The sequence below is a fragment of the Eublepharis macularius genome, chromosome 5 (genome assembly GCF_028583425.1).
Source record: "Eublepharis macularius isolate TG4126 chromosome 5, MPM_Emac_v1.0, whole genome shotgun sequence".
In the NCBI taxonomy this organism is placed as follows: domain Eukaryota; kingdom Metazoa; phylum Chordata; class Lepidosauria; order Squamata; family Eublepharidae; genus Eublepharis; species Eublepharis macularius.
The window spans coordinates 10,384,847-10,405,380 of record NC_072794.1 but is presented as its reverse complement, the minus strand read 5'-3'; the positions used below and the strand labels follow the sequence as shown (position 1 = coordinate 10,405,380).

The window sequence follows — 20,534 nt, the reverse complement described above, 5'->3', positions numbered from 1 at the left end:
CTGCATTGGAATTGGATGGTCTAGCTGTTTGGCTTCTACAAACTAACAGGGCAAACTCCTTTGAAGCCAACATACACACACCAAAAGGAGATGTTTACATATACTAGCAAAGGAATGTTTTGATTGCTCCCTCCCCCTCCCCCCCTCATTGCCTCTTCCCTCTCTTTCTCTTCTGTGTTTGACCAGTCTCTGTATCAGGCATCTGACGAAGAGAACTTGATTCTCGAAAGCTTATGCTAAAATAAAATTGGTTAGTCTTAAAGGTGCTACTGGACTCTTTTTGATTTTGCTACCACAGACTAACACGGCTAACTTCTCTGCATCTATGACCCTGGAAGAGGTAGCAGTTTTGGAGGACAGACTTTATGGTGTACCAGTCTAGGAGAAACGGCAGCCCAAAGCAGACATCAAATCGCTGACTTCCCTATGCACCATCTCCCAATCTCCAGTAATTTCTCCAGCCAGAGTTGGCATCCCTAGGATCATTTGGTGCAAGTGCTCCTTGGAAAAGATTCGTAATCAGCTGCTTCCTTGTCTCCTCCTGATGGCCCTGTGGATGGATTTGGGGAGACCTCAACTGGAACTGGATCCAGGCAGGAGATGGGACGAGGGGCAATCCAGCTTGTTCTCACTGAAATGGTGAAATTAGATATGGATTCATAGCACTGAATGCTCCTCAGTACAAAAGAAAACCCCTGCCCATAGAAAACTACAAGTCAGGGAGGAGCTACACACCCAGAAGGACAAGTTTTCTAAGAGCAAGGATTTCTTTTTGTTTGGAAGAACGCTCATTGATGTGAGCCAAACCTCTATTTAGACTCAGACACTGGCTCATCATCTCACTGAGAACTAGGGCCTTAAAGCGACCTAACAGCTTGCACGCCAAAGTTGAAATCCCTTTGCTTTTTTATAAAAAAAAGGGAGTGACCTGAGCTGTGTCTCCAGAGCTGCCATGGTTATGGCAAGGCTCCCAAAAGTAACTGAAATGAAATTTTAAAATACTTTGTTTTGATGGCTTGGCTTGTAGAGAGGGAAATCCCTTCCTGCAAGTAAGAAAACTGACACACAAAGGAAAACCGCACCTAACATGTTAGGTTTCTACAGTGCAGAAGCTTTTAGAGGACACCTCTTCTAGTATGAAACACTGCAGTCTCTGGGAACCTCCTCCCACATGATTTGTTGGCCCGTAGGACGAGAGCTCAGGCTCCCTTCTTCTCTTCCCTCTTCCTCTCTGCAGATCTGCCTGGCACTCTTACTGACTTCGTTTGGCCTCGCGGTGGGCTCAGGGATCTGGGCGGACAAGTTCCGGCAAGAGCACAGCTATCTCTCTGTTTTCTACACGGACGCCAGCCCAGCCAAGCACGCCTTCTTTGCCTTCTGGGGCTTCATCATCCTGCTCAGTTTTGTGCTGCCGATGGCCATGCTCATCACGTATGTCCCGGCCACTCTGTTTCTCATGCAAACAGGACGGTAGACAACCCAGAGGGGGGGGGGTCCATTTTGGCTTGACCTTCCCTAACAAAATGTCATTTCTCAGCAGTGTCTCACTTTTCCTTGGGTGAGTTCTTTCTGGCCGTTAGCCAATGGTTTGGCTTGCCTTTTGCCTGCCCTCGGTGGGCCAACCACCACCTTCAGCCCCAATCTTCCACACTTGAAAATCTGAGGAGCAGCAGAAAAAATGGGATGGACATAGCATTAATGGTGATGCACTAGCAATTTCCCCATTCTCTATGATAAAGACCATAGAAGATTGTAGGGATTCCTAGAGCATCACCCAGCTGTGATGTTGCATCCTCCAAACCGCTACACAGAAGTGACATCACATCTGCTATGATACTCTAGGAATATCCTCAGACTCTATGGTCTTTACCATAGATATTAGGGGAATTCCTAGAACATCACGGAGGATGTGATATCACATTTCATGAAACTCCACCCTTCCCAGGCACTGCCTCCAAATCTCCCAGCATTTGCTAATTCAGGGCTGGCAACCATACCAATGGTATTGATATGATTATCCCCACACAATATGGGTGGGGCTGGCTTTTCTTCTGACTTACTTTGCAATTGACTCTTCTTTAAATATAACATAGGTATGGTGCACTTTTTAATATAAAAATAGCATTCAAGTCTAGAGAAGAACCAGTACTTCCACACTGTGTGTTTATTTTTCCAGAATTTTCTGCCATGCACTGTACTCCTCAGTAATTTCAGATCAATTTGGAGATTCTCTACGATTAAATCTGGAATTGGCATTTCACACACACACCATGTTCCCACTGCACATTTTCATGGTGATTACACACACCTGAGAAATCTTCCTTTGATGTGATCCTAGATGAGGATTGCACAAGATCCCTCTGAAGACATGTTTTCCTGATGCTCACACACGTTCTGGCACATGGTTAAAAGCACCACCTAAAAAAAGAACCTGCACATGTGAGTTCAACACAATGGCATCCCTCCAGTATTTTACCGATGAAAAAATGCACATTAAAAGTACTATGGGCATGCCTAACCTGAAGGAATAGATAGCTGTGGGAAACTGCATGTGCCTGGACTCTATATACATTTCAGAAACAAAATTGGAACAGAGGAGAATTCCAAATGCATTGTTTCCAATTTGGAAAAGAGACTGGATCATTTGGAACTCCAGAAGGCAGGGAGAAATTCAGATCAGGGAATTTCAGGCGCATCTCTTTTCAAGACCCCTGATGCCTCACCCTTTCTTTAAACCCTCCAATATCCTGGCAATGTGAGACATTGGCACATTGGTTCAAAACTGGTGATGTGAGCTTCTAGAACCTTTCTGGAGGCCATACCTTAGTTCTGGCCAGGAGGTGGATTCTCAGATGGGCCTTTGTTGCGTAATTGGCATTGTGTCTCTTTCCCCAGGTTTGAGTTCATCTATCTGGTCAACAGCTGTTTCATTAACTGGGATTTGGAAATGTATTATGCACCTAAAGATACCCCAGCCAAGGCCAGAAGCACTAGTCTGAATGACCAGTTGGGTCAGATAGAATACATCTTCTCTGACAAAACAGGCACCTTGACACAAAACATCATGACTTTCAAGAAATGTTGCATCGATGGAACCATATATGGTAACATTAAATCACAGAGATGCTGGGGTGAAGAATGGAGGGGCTCTGGTTTTATGTGGCACATGATGACTCTCCAGGGGCCGTGCTGGGTGCCCCAAAACCGTGGGGGGTGGGTTATGCAGAGATGATGAGTGCAGAATCTTTACCCTGATCTTTCCCCTCTCCTCACCCCCAAAATGCACGTTATTGCAAGTTGCCACTCACACTTTGCACAGGCTGCAAGAGGAGTTACAGACAGAGATGGTTTTGAATATCTCCTCTCTGGTGCTTCAGCCTGAAAATCTGCTTTGATTTTGGTTAAACGCAAACCAATTGCATGAGTCATTGGTTCCATGTTATTTCCTGCTGAGAAATTTCCTTCATGAAATGTATGCATTTCGTGCCTGCATGTCAAAAATCAGCTTTATGCATTATATGTACAACATTTGCCCTTCCCTACATAAAGACTCTGCCCCATGGCGCAGAGTCGTGAGCTGCAGTACTACAGTCCAAGCTCTGCTCACGACCTGAATTCGATCCTGGCAGAAGCCAGGTTCAGTTAGCCGGATCAAGGCTGACTCTGCCTTCCATCCTTCCGAGGTCGGTAAAATGAGTAACCAGTTTCCTGGGGGTAAAGTCAAGTGTAGATGACTGGGGAAGGCAATGGCAAACCACCCCGTAAAAAGTCTGCCAAGAAAACGTCGTGATGTGATGTCCCCCCATGGGTCAGTAATGACTTGGTGCTTGCACAGGGGACTACCTTTACCTTTTTACATAAAGACTGATGTTATTGTTAGCACATCCCAAAGCATTGTTAAGTTACCAATACTGCAGTTAGTACAAGATGAAGAATAGGATATCAATTTAAATGTTAATTGTTTGTTGTTGTTGTTGCTATTAATTCCCTTTCTTTGTATTGAACAAGTGCATCTCCGGATTATGCTCTTAATATATTTCCCTCTTTAAAAAATATTTGCAGGATCAAACAGGAGTACCAAAGACAATTCAATGGTATGTGAAATATTCCTGGCTTAAATGAGATGGGTTGCCTAAGGAAAAGGGATGGCAGAGTGAGAGAGAACAGGGGGGACCCACAGGACTTGTACAAAGCTGCTGGAAAGGACAGGAGGATGACATTTCTGTTCACTGGGAGGAAATCATCCGCTGTGCAATTTACTGAAGAGGTTCCAGCATTCCCTCTGGAAAGCAGTAGAATTAACCTGGCCAACCTAAACGACATTGTAGATCCACAGGTAGAGATGCCAGGCTGTGTCTGGCAACTGGTGGGAGCCCAGGGCAGCTGCATCACATACACCACAATGCCACTCCTAGGAAAAATGGGAAGCAATGTCCTGTTGCTCTAAGAATTGCTTTTGGCACTTTGTTAAGGGGTCCATAGAACTGGACCCCTGGGTCCAATCTTCCTGAAACTTGAGTGGAGGGGGTCTTTAGTGGACGGAGAGGACAAAGGTCCCTGCAAAGTTGGAGAAGTTTTCTTGAAATATTCCCCCAGTCCCCAGGGAGTTTCCTCATAGAGTATAATGGCCAGATAAATTGGAGATCCTTTGCTGAAGCAGTTAGAGAATCTAATCTGAATTTTAGGAACGATGAATTTTTATGGTATTCTTCAATACCAGGTCCGAATTCAGCTGAATTTCTTTTGCAGCATACCCTTACCAATCGCCTGGGCCCAGTGGGGAGTCCCCCACCCTCAGTCCCATTTCCTGCCCTTGAGAAATTGAGGAGCAGGAGAAAAGAATGGTCTCCATAATGATGCTCTAGGAATTTCCCCTAATCTCTATGGTCTTTACCATAGTGATTAAGAGAAATTCCTAGAACATCCCCTGGAAGTGACATCACATCCTAATCCTTATTTGGCTTTTCTTACAGGAAGCCAATTTAAGTTGGAATAAATATTGGGACATGAAGCTGGACTTTTATGACCCTCTGCTGATGAATGCCATCCAACAGGACAACCATCCCATCATGAGGGAATTCATGCGTTTGCTTGCCCTGTGCCACACCGTCATGGTTGAGGAGAAAGAAAGTGAGATGACAGACATGGAATGCCTTATTTTTCTGTTGGCCTTCTACTTCCTGTTAACAATTATTTACATTCCATATTGGCTGCTGCCTCAGGATCCAGTTTTGATTTCCAGTTTCTCATCCCTACTGTTTCAATTCCCAAATCTCGGTTTTCGCTTTGCTTTTCCCTTTGCAGCAGTCAAACAAATGGTTCTTTATATCCAACTCGCGTCCTGTTTCTTGGCACTGAATTTTTCTTCTAAAACAGACATGTTAAGAAGCAAGAAAAGGTGCAGACCAAAAGTTGGTTCATGAGTACCCATTTAACTTTTTATGAAAGGCAATTGTGTCATGGACTTTCTAGCATTGTACCAGCAAACAGAAGCCAGCTACAGTTATCCATGCTCTGACTGTAGCCAGGTTAGATTACTGCAGTTTGTGGGGGGCTGCCCTTGGAGGCTGTTTGGAAATGTAAAACAACTGAAAACACTGTTGTGTGCTGTAGGGTACAATTTGTTTTGGAATACAATTCCTAGTGCTGGTTCATACCTTTAGAGCCCTAAGGGGCCTAGGACAAGGGGATCTGGCAGGGTTCCCAGTTAAGATCAATTAAGGGCCTACATTAGGCTTACCAGGTGCCCACCGGTGGCAGACAAACTTCCGGGGATTTGCCCCTTTGTCCGCTGATCGCTCAGCAATCAGTGGGAGGGGACACTACCTCTGTTTTCTCTGTGAAGAACTCAGGCACATCTAGAGATAGTAGAAAATGTGGCAGGACACCTGAGTGGCTAATTGACATTGACAGAGAGGTTGTGGAGAGGGATCTGGCTGCACTGGATGAATACAAATCCCCTGGGCCAGATGGGGTGCACCCAAGAGTGCTCAAAGAACTTTCTAGAGAACTTGCAGAAGCCCTGTCCATCATCTTTAAGGCCTCCTGGAGGACTGGGGATGTGCCACAAGATTGGAGAAGAATGAATGTTATCCCAATCTTTAAGAAAGGAAAGAAGGATGACCCGGGAAACTACAGGCCGGTCAGTCTGACTTCTGTTGCTGGGAAGATATTAGAACAGATTTTAAAGGGATCGATCTGTAAGCATCTGAAGGACCACTTAGTGATCCGGGAAAGTCAACATGGTTTTGTCCCCAACAGATCTTGTCAGACCAACCTGGTTTCTTTCTTTGATCGAGTGACGAGCTTACTGGATCGTGGGAAATCTGTCGACATGATTTACCTGGATTTCAGTAAAGCTTTTGATAAGGTCGCCCATGACATTCTGATGGGCAAACTGGAAGACTGTGGACTGGACTATAGGACAGTTCGGTGGATAGGGAACTGGTTAGAGGACTGTACCCAAAGAGTGGTGGTCAACGGCGTTTCATCAGATTGGAGGGAGGTGTCCAGTGGGGTGCTGCAGGGCTCGGTTTTGGGCCCAGTACTTTTCAATATTTTTATCAATGATCTGGATGAAGGAGTGGAAGGGCTGCTCATTAAATTTGCTGATGATACCAAATTGGGAGGAGTAGCAAACACCCAAGAGGATAGAATTAAAATTCAACAAGAAAGACCTGAATACTCTGGAGAAGTGGGCAGCTGTGAATAGGATGCAATTCAACAAAGACAATTGCACAGTATTACATCTGGGCCACAAAAACGAGAAGCACAAATACTGGATGGGGGATACACTTCTGGCCAGTAGTATATGTGAAAGGGATCTTGGGCTAAGAGTGGACTGTAAACTAAATGCTAAACTAGATGCGGTGGCAAAAAAGGCTAATTCAATCTTGGATTGTATCAAAGGGGCCATAGCGTCAAAATCACAGGAGGTCATAGCCCCTCTCTATACTGCCTTGGTCAGGCTGCACCTGGAGTACTGTGTGCATATCTGGAGGCTTCACTTCAAAAAGGATGTGGACAAAATCGAGAGGGTGCAGAGGAGAGCGATGAGGATGATCAGGGGTCTGGAGACTGAGCCCTACGAGGAAAGGCTGAGGGCCTTGGGAATGTTTAGTTTGGAGAAGAGGAGATTGAGGGGGGACATGATTGCTCTCTTTAAATATTTGAAAGGCTGTCATTTGGAGGAGGGCAAAGAGCTGTTCCAGTTGGCAGCAGAGGGTAGGACGTGAAGCAATGGGCTTAAATTACATGCAGAAAGGTACCGACTGGATATTAGGAAAAAAATTTTCACGGTCAGAGTAGTTCAAAGGTGGACTCAGCTTCCTAGGGAGGTGGTGAGCTCCCCTTCACTGGCAGTTTTCAAGAAGAGGCTGGATGAATATTTGTCAGGGATGCTTTAGGCTGATCCTGCACTGGGCAGGGGGTTGGACTAGATGGTCTGTACGGCCCTTTCCAACTCGGTGATTCTATGACACGCTCCTGGAAGTTGCTGTTCGTGCACTACCAACCAGTGCAGCGCCGTCACTTCCAGAAGTGACGTTGTTTCACCACCCACAGGAGCATTTTCACGCTTTGTCTGGGGCCGATTTGGGCCCCGAATGGGTCAAATTAGCCCCATGCAGAGCGCGGGAGCGCTTGCACAGCCGACATGGGAATGTCGCTTTCGGAATTGGCGTCATCATTCCAGCTCCGGGGAATGTGCGCGTGAATGAAGATCTCGTGCTCTGCACACGGTAAGTGCCAGGTACACCACCCTCCCGACGGGAGGTGAGGGGTACCTGTCAACCCTAGACCTACAGCAGCACTCTTCTACTGCAAGCTTCAGGAAGCATCAGAAACATTTTGAATGAGCAAAATTAAAAAGGGTCCAGTAGCACCTTTAAGACTAACCAATGTTATTGTAGCATAAGCTTTCGAGAATCAAGTTCTCTTTGTCAGATGCATGGTACAGAAACTGGTCAAATATAGAAGAGGAGGGGGGAGGAGGGGAGGAGAGAGAAGATGCCCTCCTCCCCCCTCCTCTTCTATATTTGACCAGTTTCTGTACCATGCATCTGACGAAGAGAACTTGATTCTCGAAAGCTTATGCTACAATAACATTGGTTAGTCTTAAAGGTGCTACTGGACTCTTTTTGATTTTGCTACCACAGACTAACACGGCTAACTCCTCTGGATTTTGAATGAGGAAGCAGAAAATGGAGCTGGGTGTGGAGGACAGTTCCTGTCTGGGCCAAGAAGAAGTGCAAAAGGAAAAAGCGATGTTTCAGTTCCAAACCTGCAGGGACGAGAAATTCAAAATTGTCCCTAATTTGGAAGTCCAAAATCCAGAGAGAACTTCAGAGGAGCATTTTGTTGCCTTCCTTAGAGTACTCCAAAATCATCTCTCCCACTCTTTCTTTCCTGCTAGGCCAGCTGATTTACCAGGCAGCTTCACCGGATGAAGAAGCTCTCGTGACGGCAGCCAGGAACCTGGGATATGTCTTTCTTTCACGGACGCAGGATACCATCACCATCAGTGAGCTGGGCAATGAGAGGACCTACAAAATGTTAGCACTGCTGGATTTCAATAGTATACGCAAACGGATGTCTGTTCTGGGTAAGCGGTTAGGGATTGGAAGCAGGATCCCTCCAGAAGTCAGTCTGTGTTTACCGCCTCCAGACAACGGCCGTTTCCACATGGCCCCCCGCTGCTCGTAACAACCCGGAAGATCGCACAAAAAAACGCGGAAGATCGCGTTTTCTCGCACGAGATTTGCGCGACGTCACGCAAATCTCGCGCGAGAAAACGCGATCTTCCGCGTTGTTACGAGCAGCGGGGAGCCGTGTGGAAACGGCCCAGGTGGAGCTCTCCTCTGTGAAGTCCTCTCAGCCCCTTTTTAGCCTTTGGCCACCATTACACCCTGTGACTCTGAGCTCCACAAGTTAAATCTGCATTTTGTGTGAAGGAGGACTTCTTCTTTGGGTACGTCCAACATCTGGGAGCCAGTTTGGAGTAGTGGTTAAGAGTAGCAGGACTCTAATCTGGAGAGCCAGGTTTGATTCCCCACTCCTCTGCTTGAAGCCAGCTGGGTGACTTTGGGTCAGTCATAGCTCTCTCAGCCCCACCCACCTCACAGGGGGATTGTCGTGAGGATAATAACACATTTTGTAAATCGCTCTGAGTGGGTGTTAAGTTGTCCCGAAAGATGGTATATAAATCAAATGTTGTTATTATTATCTAATATTTTGGGGGAAGGCAAAAAGAAGTTCTCTCTCTCCTTCTGTCATTTCACCACCCCATACTTAATTTTTTAATCCCTTATTATGCATCTCCTCTGCCCCCCATCACCTTTTCTCTAAAGTAAAAACATTACCCTTTTCTCTAACTTATGGGTGTGGTCTCTTGACTTTAGTCCGAGATCCCGAAGGACGTATCAAGCTCTACACCAAAGGAGCAGACACAGTGATCCTGGAGAGACTTCACAGCGATCGGTCTTCTGAGGCCTACACAGTCAAGGCGTTGAATGTAAGTCTGGCACAGAAGTCAGGAAAGAGGAGGAGCCCGAAAGAGGCTCACTGTCTTCCCCGCTCCCCACTTTTGGAATGTGGCCAATGCCTTGGGCTTCCAGGCCTCCCACTATTTTAAGGCTATTTCTACTGTATGAATTTTGTATTGATGTTATTTTTTACAAACTGGTTCTGCATATATTGATACATGATATTGATTGTATTATCTGTGAATGGCCAAATTGCACTAGCACTTTATTAGTCTGAGATATTCTTGTTGGATATAGAAATTTTGGATATGTAGTTACTAGCCCTCATTGAGGCTCACGTAGCACTTTGAGTTTCTATAAAGTTTACTCCACTTAGCCTATTGAAAAAAATGTGTTAGAGCATTATAGAATTTTGTTAGCCATAAAAATTCCTTTGAGGACTAATTATATATATATTTCAAACAGTTTTGCCTCTGGTTTTCTAAGTATTTCATTTGGATAACTTTGATTGATGTCTTAGTTTTCATGGCTTGCTGTTTTGTTTAGGCCTCCCACTATGGCAGGAAACGTCCCGCTGGCAGCAGCTCTTCTCCACTGCCACTCTAAGAATATTTTTTTAAAAGCCAGTGTCCTCTGTGCCATTACATCATTCCTGGGAAATCTGGAAGTGATATAGGGTAGCTCTAGGAATCACCGGAAACTCTATGGCAACCAGCGATTCCTAGAGCTACCCTGCATCACTTCTGGGTTTTCCCTCTAAGTGAAGTAGGGTCACAAAGAACATTACGCCCCCGCAATACCCACCCACAACTCTCTCAGCAGTTGCCTGGCATGGCCTAGCAAACCTATCGAGGACCCTGGATTGCTATTCTGTTTGGAAGAAATACTGAATTACAGCAGCAAAACCTTCCTATCTGCATGCCTCCACCAACCATGTCCTGAGTTCCCCTGTTTTGTTACTAGGGTTGCCAACTCTGGGTGGGGAAATTCCTGGAGATTTAGGGATGGAGCCTGGAAAGGGCAGGGTTTTGAGAGGAGAGGGACCTCAGCGTGGTATAATACCATGGAGTCTGCCATTCAAAATAGTCGTTTTCTCCAGGGGAACTGATCTTTGCAGTCTGGAGATCACAGGTAATTCCAGGAGACCTCTAAGCTCTACCTGGAGCCTGGCAGCCCTAGAATCCTCTCTCTGGAGCTTTCATTTTCTCTAAGGAAACTGATTTCTGTAGTTTGGAGATCAGTTGCAATTCCTGGAGAACCCAAGGCCACGAATGGAAGCTGGCACCCCTATCTATCAGTGTTCCAAAGATTCTGCCCTGCAATGAACGTATTCTATGCACTGAACATAGATATTGAACTTAGAGTTTCCTAGATATACCTCGGCAAACCGCAGGAGATTTGGGGGGCAGTGCCGGAAGAGGGCAGTTTGAGGACACACAGATGTCCGCATTCAGGTGATGTTCTATGCAGCCTCTCCTCGTCTCTACCATAGATACTACAGGAAATTCCTTGTGTCACTGTGAGGAGGCCATTTTTCCCCTCCTGTTCCTCGGTTCCTTGGAAGTGGGAAACGGGCAGGAAGGAGGACCACCATTTGAAGCTTATAATTCTGTTGGGTCTCTGCATAGAGATAGGTTTATGCACCTCCTACAGAGGTTGATGGGAAGAAGGCATGTCCAATTTAGTTTCGTTTATTAATGAACTGCATTTCAACTAAAAATGTCCCCCAAAGGGTTTATAGCACAATAACACACACAACAAATGTTAATACAAAAAACTGTAAAATACAATTTAAAAAATCAGTTAAAAGACAAGAAGAAACCAATTTCTCAATTATGCCCTTCTCTTAGTCACACCATTTCTTAGCAATCTAACTCAAAGATTCTGAAGAAAAGGTGGGTCCTCAAAACTACCAGGAAAGTCTTTAGGGAAGCCATTTTTCTCATCTCCTCAGGGAATGACTTCCAAAATTGGGGCACAACAGCTGCAAAAGTCCTTCCCCATGTTCCCACCAGCCAAACCTCTACTAACCTGGGTTCCCAGAACATGGAATCATACAGAGATGCAATGGGCACCCTCTCCTGTGGGTGATATCTTGGGCTTGTTTCATGAACTTCCAGGGAGTACAAAGTTTGAGCCATGATACTCTGCCCGTGGTTTAGCTGTAGCTCCTTTACTAAAATGTTCCTGGAACGCAGAACAGCTGATATTGTCCTCTTCCTCAGAGCTTTGCAGAGGAGACCCTCCGGACTTTGTGCCTGGCTACCAAAGAGGTGGAGGAGAACGAATATGCCCAGTGGAGCAAGAAGCACCACGCCGCCAGCATCTTGCTGCAGGACCGTGCCCAAGAATTAGACAAGGTCTATGAAGAGATAGAGAAGGATCTCCAGGTAAACGTTCTCTCTTTGGTGGGGCCAAGACCGAAGGATGATTTTTGCCTTCACACATCCCCATTTTGATGTTGCTTCTCTCTGGAGAGGAATGAATTAGGGGTGAGCACCCAAAAAGTCGCTTCAGGATTCGGGTGTTTAAACGCTTCGGTATGATCCGTAAATATTCTTTACAGAGCACACCGAAGCTCAAAGTAGCACTTTTCTTGCTGTTTGCAAATGGCAAGAAAAGTGTTGCTTTCAAACTTACTGCTGTGCTGCTCTTTTCATATGCAATGCAAACAAATGGACAAAACCGACAGTAGAAAGCAGAGAAGTGAAAGGGAATTTGGAAAAAAAAAACAATGAAAGATTCTTTGATCTTGTTAAAAATGTGCCCAAATGTTTCTTTCATGCTATTTTTATGTCTGTAGACAGCACCTCACTTGTTTTATTGCTGGTTTTAATGTTGCTGTTTTTAATGCTTCCTTATATTGTCTTGTTGCTTTAGTATTTTAACCTTGTGAGCTGATTTGAACAGATCTGTCGAAAGGCTGCATATAAATTTTTGGTACAAATAGATAAAACATCATCACGTGAAAACAATCTTGATACAATTATGGGAATCTTCAGAAGCCTTGCTTTGGGTGCCCCTGCCATCTTATGTTAGACCAGTGGCAACCTGGGAAAGGGCCTTCTTGGGCATGTCCCCAAAACATTTGGACTCCCTCTCCAGGGAGATTTGTCTGTGTCTCTCTCTACTGTCGTCTTCCACCTGTCAGACTGTGGCTTACTAAAAGTTGCAATCCAGCCTATCTCTTGCAATTAGACATGAGTCCATTGGTTTCAAAAGACTTTACTGAATATAAACAACCCTTATAGTCCACTGACCAAGATGCAATATCTTGGCTGGCACACGAGTATTGTTACGAATGACAGGCAAAGGTTAAGGTACAGAATAGCATAGCCCAGCAAGTCCCATCCTCCCCACTTAGTTCTCAAAACAAACGGCGTGAAGCTGAGAGAGTGAAACTTTCCCAAGGCTGGAAAGGCTGTAGTCATAACATTCCTCTTCTTTGAGATAGCTGTTACTGGACTGCTTGTCACCTGCAAAAGAAGAGCTTAAAACACTGACAGGATTAAAATGGAGTCTCTTTGGGTAGAACACATAAGGAACATAGTCAGACCTGACACCACCAGTGGGTGAAGACTTTTTAGTTCTGTTTGACATACCCTCAATAATTGTTACTGGCCTTCATATCTCGATTTGGTGTTATGTGTGTTTTCATGTTTTTATTAAATTATTGTATATATACTTCAAATGCTTTTAATGTTGAAATGCTTTAAATGTTTTGATGCGTGCCACCTTGGGGACTCTATTTGGATAGAAAGGCGGCAGAGAAACGTTTTAAATAAATAAATAACAACAACATTCAATTTATATACCACCCTTCAGGATGACTTAACACCCACTTGGAGCACTTTACAAAGTATGTTATTATTATCCCCACAACAACAATCCCCCTGAGAGGTGGATGGGGCTGAGAGAGCTCTGAGAGAGCCATGACTAGCCCAAAGTGACCCAGCTCGCTTCAAGTGGAGGAGTAAGGAATCAAACCCGGTTCTCCAGATTAAAGTCCTGCACTCTTAACCACTACGCCAAACTGGCTCTCAAATGATAAAATAAAAATCCTTCAGGCCAGAAAAGAGTTTTAAAGGTGACTTAAAATCAACCCACCAATCCATTGATACACTATGAATGCAAAAGTCTTGAATATTTTTTTTAAAAAACCTTGAATTATGGAGTTTTGAACTATTATGCATAGCTTCCCATCTCATTTTCTCTTTCAGCTTCTGGGAGCCACAGCCATAGAAGACAAACTCCAAGAGGGAGTCCCAGAGACCATCCACCTACTGAAAAGGGGCGGCATGAAGGTGTGGGTCTTGACTGGAGACAAGCAAGGTATGCCTGTCTGATTTGATTCTAGGGGTTCGGGTCTGGTGAGAAAATTACAGGGAGGGCAGAGTTGGCCATCCCTTAATGCCTCCACCTCAGGCCTAACAGCCCCCAGCTTGCTTCTTTCTGCAAAATTCCAGCAGTCATCAGAAATGTTCCGTTCTGCTCCAGCAAAACACCTCCCGAGGAAGCTTGGACAAATATCACTCATTCCGTGGCATGCCTGTTCACAGTTGCAGCTGATTGAATTTTTTAAAAAGTCAGGCATGTGTATTACAAACAGGGTTGCCAGGTTCCCCCTGGCAACTGGTGTGTGGAGGGGGGAGACAGTGGGTTATAAGGGAGACCTACTGCTCAGTGGCAACGCAATGACATCACTTCCGGCACTAATGTCATCATATCACCAGCATGCTGGAAACGCTCCGATATTTGGGCAAAACTCTATGGTTTTTGCCCAAATACCAGGGCTTCATCTGGTGACGTGACAACATCACTTCTGGGCATACAGGAAATGATGTCATCACATCACCAACAATGTCACAATGTTGCCCCGAAGGGCCATTCAGTCACCCTGTTTCTTCCCTCCCATTGGCCAGCTGAGTGGCAGGAGGTACAGTCTGGGGGGCTGGCTACCCTAAAAAGTGGGTGGGACAGATCATCTACCTGGCATACTGAAGGTCCTGAGTTCGATATTCAGCATCTCCAGTTAAAAAACAGAATCAGGTAGCAGGTGATCTGAATGATCTTGACTTGAAACATGGAGGGCAAGCAACCAAGAAAGCATTTCTTGGCTCATCTAATCAGGAGGTCCAGGGGTGGAAGCCACAAGGCTCTTTTCACGAATGCTCTGCCCACCACATCCCATTTCTGGTCTGCTTTGCGGTTTCAGAGACGGCCGTGAATATTGGCTTTGCAAGCCAGCTCCTGTCGGACGACATGACCATCCTTGGGGAGAGCGAGATCTGGTAAGGAAGAGGGGTGATGGAGGGGTGGGAGGGTACCTAGAGTTTCCTGCTCAGCGTTCCATTGCTGAGTGTTCCACAGTGTCCCAGCAGCTACTCTGGTACGGAGGGAGGGTTGTGGCCATTTGGAGATGGGACGCAGATTGCTTGCACTTTTAAAAAGCCTATTCAGGAGCCGCTTTGCCAGTCTGTGGCTCAGGACCTTCTTCTTCCCCACTTCTCTTGCAGTGAAATCCTCAAATCTTCCTGCAATAGCCATAACAACTTGGCTGGCAGCGGAGAAGCCTTGTGCGGCCCAGACTCACCCCAGCTTTTCGAGGAATCTTTCACGCGTGACAAGACAGCTTTGGTGATCACTGGCGACTTCTTAGTAAGACAGGTTTTTTCCCCTTTTTTTTGCTGCAGATTCTCAAAGTAGGAGTAGATTTGTGATCTGTAGGAATAAATATGTGATGTCCTTTTCCACTTAGGGTTGCCAGGCCTATGCCTGCATATCCTGGGAGATTCTGACAGCCAAACTACAAGTGACACCTGACACAGGTTGGACACTTGTCAGCTTCCCTCAAGTTTTGATGGGAAATGTAGGCAGCTTGGCAGAATGTTGGACAAGTGACAGTTGAAAAGTCCATTGGACATCAGTTGGAGAGCCAAGCTGCAAGACCAGGATGCCTACATTTCTCATCAAAACTTGAGGGAAGCTGACAAGTGTCCAACCTGTGCCAGGCGTCACTTGTAGTTTGGCTCTGAGGGGGCAGAGCCTGGAAGCCGGAAACATCAAAGGGATGTCACTTCTGGGTGACACTCTAATGAGGCCCCCGATCTATACTAGAGAAATTAGAGGGGATTCCTATAGTGTCACTGTATGTGTGTCAGGTATGCATACCTCCTGCCTACCTGCCATTACTATGTGTTCTGTATTATGTATTGTTCATCTGAGAGAGTGTAAAAGGTATCCAAGTGTATTCACAGATGTACCCTGCTGGTGGGTGGGTGTATCTGGTGACTGTTATCTGTAAGAAGGAATGTTCTTTCACTTCTTGAAGCTGTGCTGTATCTTGTTCTCAGAGACTGCTATGAATCATTCTGTAACATGCCTAGTCTAAACTAATCAGTTCCCATGTAACTCCTGGGGGTCCGTGCCAGAATGCCTACGGACCCTGAAGGGTGGGAAGTTTCTCTATAATAACAACTGACCAAGTTTGAATAATCACTTCTGCCAATAACTGTTTCATAGTGCCTTGTACTGAATAGATCTCCAGTAAAGTCTTCTTCAACCAATGCACCTGAGTGCTTGCTGTGAGGGGCTTGGGGGTCTAACTGCCAAGGACTGACAGTGTGTGTGTGAGAGAGAGAGTGTGTGAGGTGTTGTTCCTCCCAAATGATCTCCTGCTATTTCCTTTGCCCACCACGGATGGAGACCTGGCTTGTGGCCATCTTCACACGCCATTAACATGGCACAATGTTGCGCAACACTCACGGAATGGTGCCATCTTCATGGTGCAGTTCCTGACGTCATCCTGTCATGATTCTGTTTTCGTGGCATGATGATGTCAAAAATTGCGCCATAAAGACGCCGGTGTTCCACGAGTGTTGCGCGATGTTGTGCGAGGTTAACAACATGTGACAATGGCCTGTATCTACCAGCTGTGTGCACAATTTAAAAGCAAAAGGGTGTGTTGATTTATTTTGATTAAAGATGTGCTAGAAAAACTTAACATGGTAGCACCACTGGCAGCTGTGTATAAAATGGCAGATGTGGGCACCATGCCCTCTTAGAGTTCATTGAGGCACATTTCCGCACATAAGTACGATACGCCACATTCAATGGGCCTTACTCCCAGGGAGGAATGCAGAAGACTTGCCTCCCTAGAGGGTCACAAGGCAGAGACTGAAAAACTACATATTTAGCAACTAACATATGTTTTTTAAAAAGAGGGACACACGCAAAAATGCAGCGGTGGGACCATGAAAATCAGGGTCCACCATTCGGGACTGTCCTTGTAAAAGTAGGAACCATTTGAATCTGTGATTTCTTTACAGGACAAAATCCTTCATGCTGCCGGGGAAGAGCAGGAGAAGAGGAAGCGAAGCATTTGGGAGCAGTTTCGTTGCCACCGAGCAAAGCCCGAGGAAGACTACAAGGACTCAATGGAAGTGGCCTTCGTGGAGCTGGCCACAGCATGCCAAGCAGTTATCTGCTGCCGAGTGACTCCCAAGCAGAAGGCACTCGTTGTCCAGATGGTCAAGAGGCACAAGAACGCCATTGCTTTGGCCATTGGAGATGGGGCCAACGATGTCAACATGATCAAAAGTGAGGCCGGATTGCAGCATTCTTTCTCTGGGGGAAGGGAAGGTGCCCAACAGATTGTTCTGAAAAATGCCTCGTCTGTTGGATTTGGAGCAGGTGGAGCCTGCTTGGAAATGGATCCATCTACTTCTTTTCACTGCTTTGTGTTTTCATTCATTCTTGTCCATTTTTGTGCATTGTGGTTCTATTTTATTTATTATATTTTGTAATGTTACGTTTTATGTTTTATTTTATTTTTATGTTTTATGTTTACTTCTTATTCTATATTTTTATTTTTTATTTTTTTTAAATTTTATTCATCATTTTAACCCCATTTGTACATTAAATGCCATTTACCAATACTGAGATTAAAAATAACACCAAAAAGTGCCTTGATTTTAATGGGACAAATCTGATATGAGGCAACTGTACAGTCCCACATGGGTTCAGTTAGCAAAAAGAAGAAGTAATATCAAAACAGGAAATTTTCAAGTTGAACCAGCAGCGTTTGGGAAATTTGCGAGCATCGCTAAACTTGGTGAGGTTTGGGCAGCCCAGGAGCTGGAGTTTGGGAGGCTTTAGATTGTCGGGGAGATTTGGGGTGGTAAGCAGGAGGAGCTGAGCCAGTTTTGACCAGCGGTCAAACAGAATTCAGATATCATCCATCCACGCTGCACAGTTTCAATGTGATAATCAACAGGACAAGAATTCAGAGACCCTTTCTTTTCTCCCCCATCTAACAGAAGCTGCGCAATGGAGGGGGATCCAGGTGCCTTGGCAATAGAGATTTCTTCCCCTTCAAGATTTGCCCTTCACTGACTAAGATTTACAGTTCTAGAGTGTATGGTCTTTGGGGCAAGGACCCTGGGGCTCTGAAAATCTCCATGCACATTTCCTGCCCAGTCAGGGCCATCAAGGTGGTTAATGATTAAAAACAAGACATTACAAAACAACCGTAAAACCAAAAAGTAAAATACATGTATAAAAACACAGACTGACCACGGGGCAGGAAGGAGTGGTTGTTGAAAGAATGCAAGACAAAACGTAAACGTCTTTATCTGCTTGCAGAAGACCCTGAGAGCAAGGGACAGATACTGAGGACAGATAACTGTCCCAGGGGAAGCATTCTACAGTTTTGGTGCTGAGACTGTTAGGGCCAAGCTACAAGTGACGAATGACACTTGCCTGGCAAGTGAACAGACTCACGTGTATTCCTCCCTGTTCACTTGCACTCCACTTGATCACGTAGTGGAGTGCAAGTGAACAGGGAGGAATACACATGAGTCTGTTCACCTGCCGTTCAAGTGTCATCGTCACTTGTAGCTTGGCTCTTAGTTTCCTTAGTGATGATAAGCTGGTGCTTTTCCTTCAAGCCACCCCCTTATCCAATATGTAATGTGATATGAAGTTGGGTCATGAGTTCCAGGTCCTCCCCAACTGATTCTCTCTTTTTCTCTCCAGCTGCTGACATTGGGGTGGGGATCAGTGGGCAAGAAGGGATGCAGGCGGTGCAGTGCAGCGACTACGCCTTGGCACAGTTCTGCTACCTGCAGCGGCTCCTCTTTGTCCATGGCCGATGGTCCTATCTACGGATTTGCAAGTTCCTCCGGTATTTCTTCTACAAGACTTGTGCAGGCATGATGGTGCAGATCTGGTTCGCCTTCTACACTGGCTTCACGGCCCAGGTGATTTTTTTAAACAAAAATGTTGACGATTTGGGTATTTTGATTCTGCCCTATGGCTCCAAGCTGGTGTCATTTAGTGCAGGGATCTCCAATGTGGTGCCCATGGATGCCATAGTGCCTGTTGGCACCGTTCCTGGTGCCCACCTAGGCCGTTTCCAGACGGCTTACCTGCACCCGGGATGTCGTGCCACATTTAGGATCCTGCCGGGGAAAACCCGATATTTCGTGTTTTCCCCGGCAGGATCCGAAATGTGGCGCGACGTCCCGGGTGCAGGTAAGCCGTCAGGAAATGGCCCTAGTGTTTTTAGAAAGTGGGTGGACTTTTGCCCAGCAAGGCTTCTGATTGGCCATTGGAGATTTGATTGGCTGTGCAGATTTTTAAAAAGCGCTGTTTGGCAGCACTTGCTACCACATAGGGTTCCCTGTCTCCCAGTGACAGCAGGGGATCCCCTGCTCCAAGCCTCTGCCCCCCTCACCTCTTACCTAGCTAGGTTGGGGGGAAAGGTGTAGGGAATGGACCCAGGAGCTCTGGAGAGTGCTCCCACCTGCTCCAGAGCCTTTGGGGTTGCTCTGGGAATGACGTCCTTCCCAGCACGACAACAAAGGATCTGGAGTGCATGCATGCTCTATGTGCGCACATGGTAAGTCCCCCTGTGTGCGCCCTCCTCATGACCCCCTGTCCTGGGGGACCTGGCAATCCTACTACCACAGCATAAAGATTTATGCTGTGTGACTGAAGGTAAACCATGGCAGCCATTTTGTGGCTGGTTCCGCCTCCTGCACAGCCAATTAGTGGCAGCCATTTTGTGGCTGCACCCCCTGTGCTGTGTCAGAATTCCAAAGGCTTCCACAGCCTCAAAAAGGTGGGGGACCCCTGGCTTAGTGCTTCGCATGTAAGCTGTGACCTGGAAGCCCCTGATTTCAGTTTCTCCTTAGTCCCCAAAAATGTCTTGAGATTGGTTCATGACCTGTCCTCAATAATATGGGGATACTCTTCCTTGGCTACTTTTCAGGGCTGCTTTCAGGATTACCCAGAATGTAGCTTTGATTCAAATGACCATCTTCATGTTCAGAAGCAGACACTAGAAAGAAACAAGGGAGCAAAAACAAGATCTGGGCATGACGGAAGGATGCCTCGCTGCTTCCACTCTTCCCTTTGGTCTTGTGGGTGGGAGTTGTTCCCAGGGAGGTGGGGGACTCTCGGCTGTAGCTGGATCCAGCTGTGATGGAAAGGTGCCTGGCTGCTGCCTCTTCTCTCTCTAGCCTCAGCAGTAGCAAGTAGTAGCTGGGCAGAGGAAGGAGGGTCTCAGCTGGAGGCAGTTACACATTTCGCCTTATATCACGGGAATGAAATAAGCAATGGTTCGTCCAGTGAGGGCCACCCTCAACCATCTCCCTCTCTTCTCTCTTTCCTTGCAGCCTCTGTTGGAGGGCTGGTTCCTCGCTCTTTATAACGTCTTCTACACTTCTTATCCAGTGTTGTGCATGGGGATGTTTGAACAGGTACAGTTGCCCTCCAGCATCCAACAGCTGAAAGTCAGGACATGTGCCGGTCAGTGATACCCCCTGGTCTCCCCCTGCCCCCAATGACTGGTCCGTGTTTCTTGAGACTGTGATTGGCGAGTGGCGTGTGCATCAGTTGACCTTGCAAGGCTCAAGAGCTGATGTGGTGTTAGTGGTGAGAGTGTCGAAATGGGCGGGGGGAGGGTTGGGTCCAAATGTCCACTGAGCTGCTAATCTCCTTGGAGGACCTTAGGCTAGTCAGTCTCACTGAGTCTAGGCAACCTTAAAG

The 20,534-nt window shown here is 46.1% G+C and overlaps 1 protein-coding gene across 1 annotated transcript in view; it reads left to right on the top strand.

Moving 5' to 3' along the window:
- Positions 1 to 20,534, top strand: part of ATP8B3 (ATPase phospholipid transporting 8B3) — a 96,370-nt gene that overhangs the window by 65,848 nt on the left and 9,988 nt on the right. Inside the window, exons 12-24 of the mRNA XM_054979660.1 lie at positions 1,238 to 1,431; positions 2,896 to 3,104; positions 4,063 to 4,094; positions 4,974 to 5,130; positions 8,414 to 8,602; positions 9,399 to 9,511; positions 11,708 to 11,872; positions 13,703 to 13,814; positions 14,698 to 14,773; positions 14,999 to 15,140; positions 16,811 to 17,081; positions 18,519 to 18,742; positions 20,162 to 20,245. Coding sequence (XP_054835635.1) covers positions 1,238 to 1,431; positions 2,896 to 3,104; positions 4,063 to 4,094; positions 4,974 to 5,130; positions 8,414 to 8,602; positions 9,399 to 9,511; positions 11,708 to 11,872; positions 13,703 to 13,814; positions 14,698 to 14,773; positions 14,999 to 15,140; positions 16,811 to 17,081; positions 18,519 to 18,742; positions 20,162 to 20,245 — 1,968 coding nt within the window. The remainder of the gene's footprint in view (positions 1 to 1,237; positions 1,432 to 2,895; positions 3,105 to 4,062; positions 4,095 to 4,973; positions 5,131 to 8,413; positions 8,603 to 9,398; positions 9,512 to 11,707; positions 11,873 to 13,702; positions 13,815 to 14,697; positions 14,774 to 14,998; positions 15,141 to 16,810; positions 17,082 to 18,518; positions 18,743 to 20,161; positions 20,246 to 20,534) is intronic.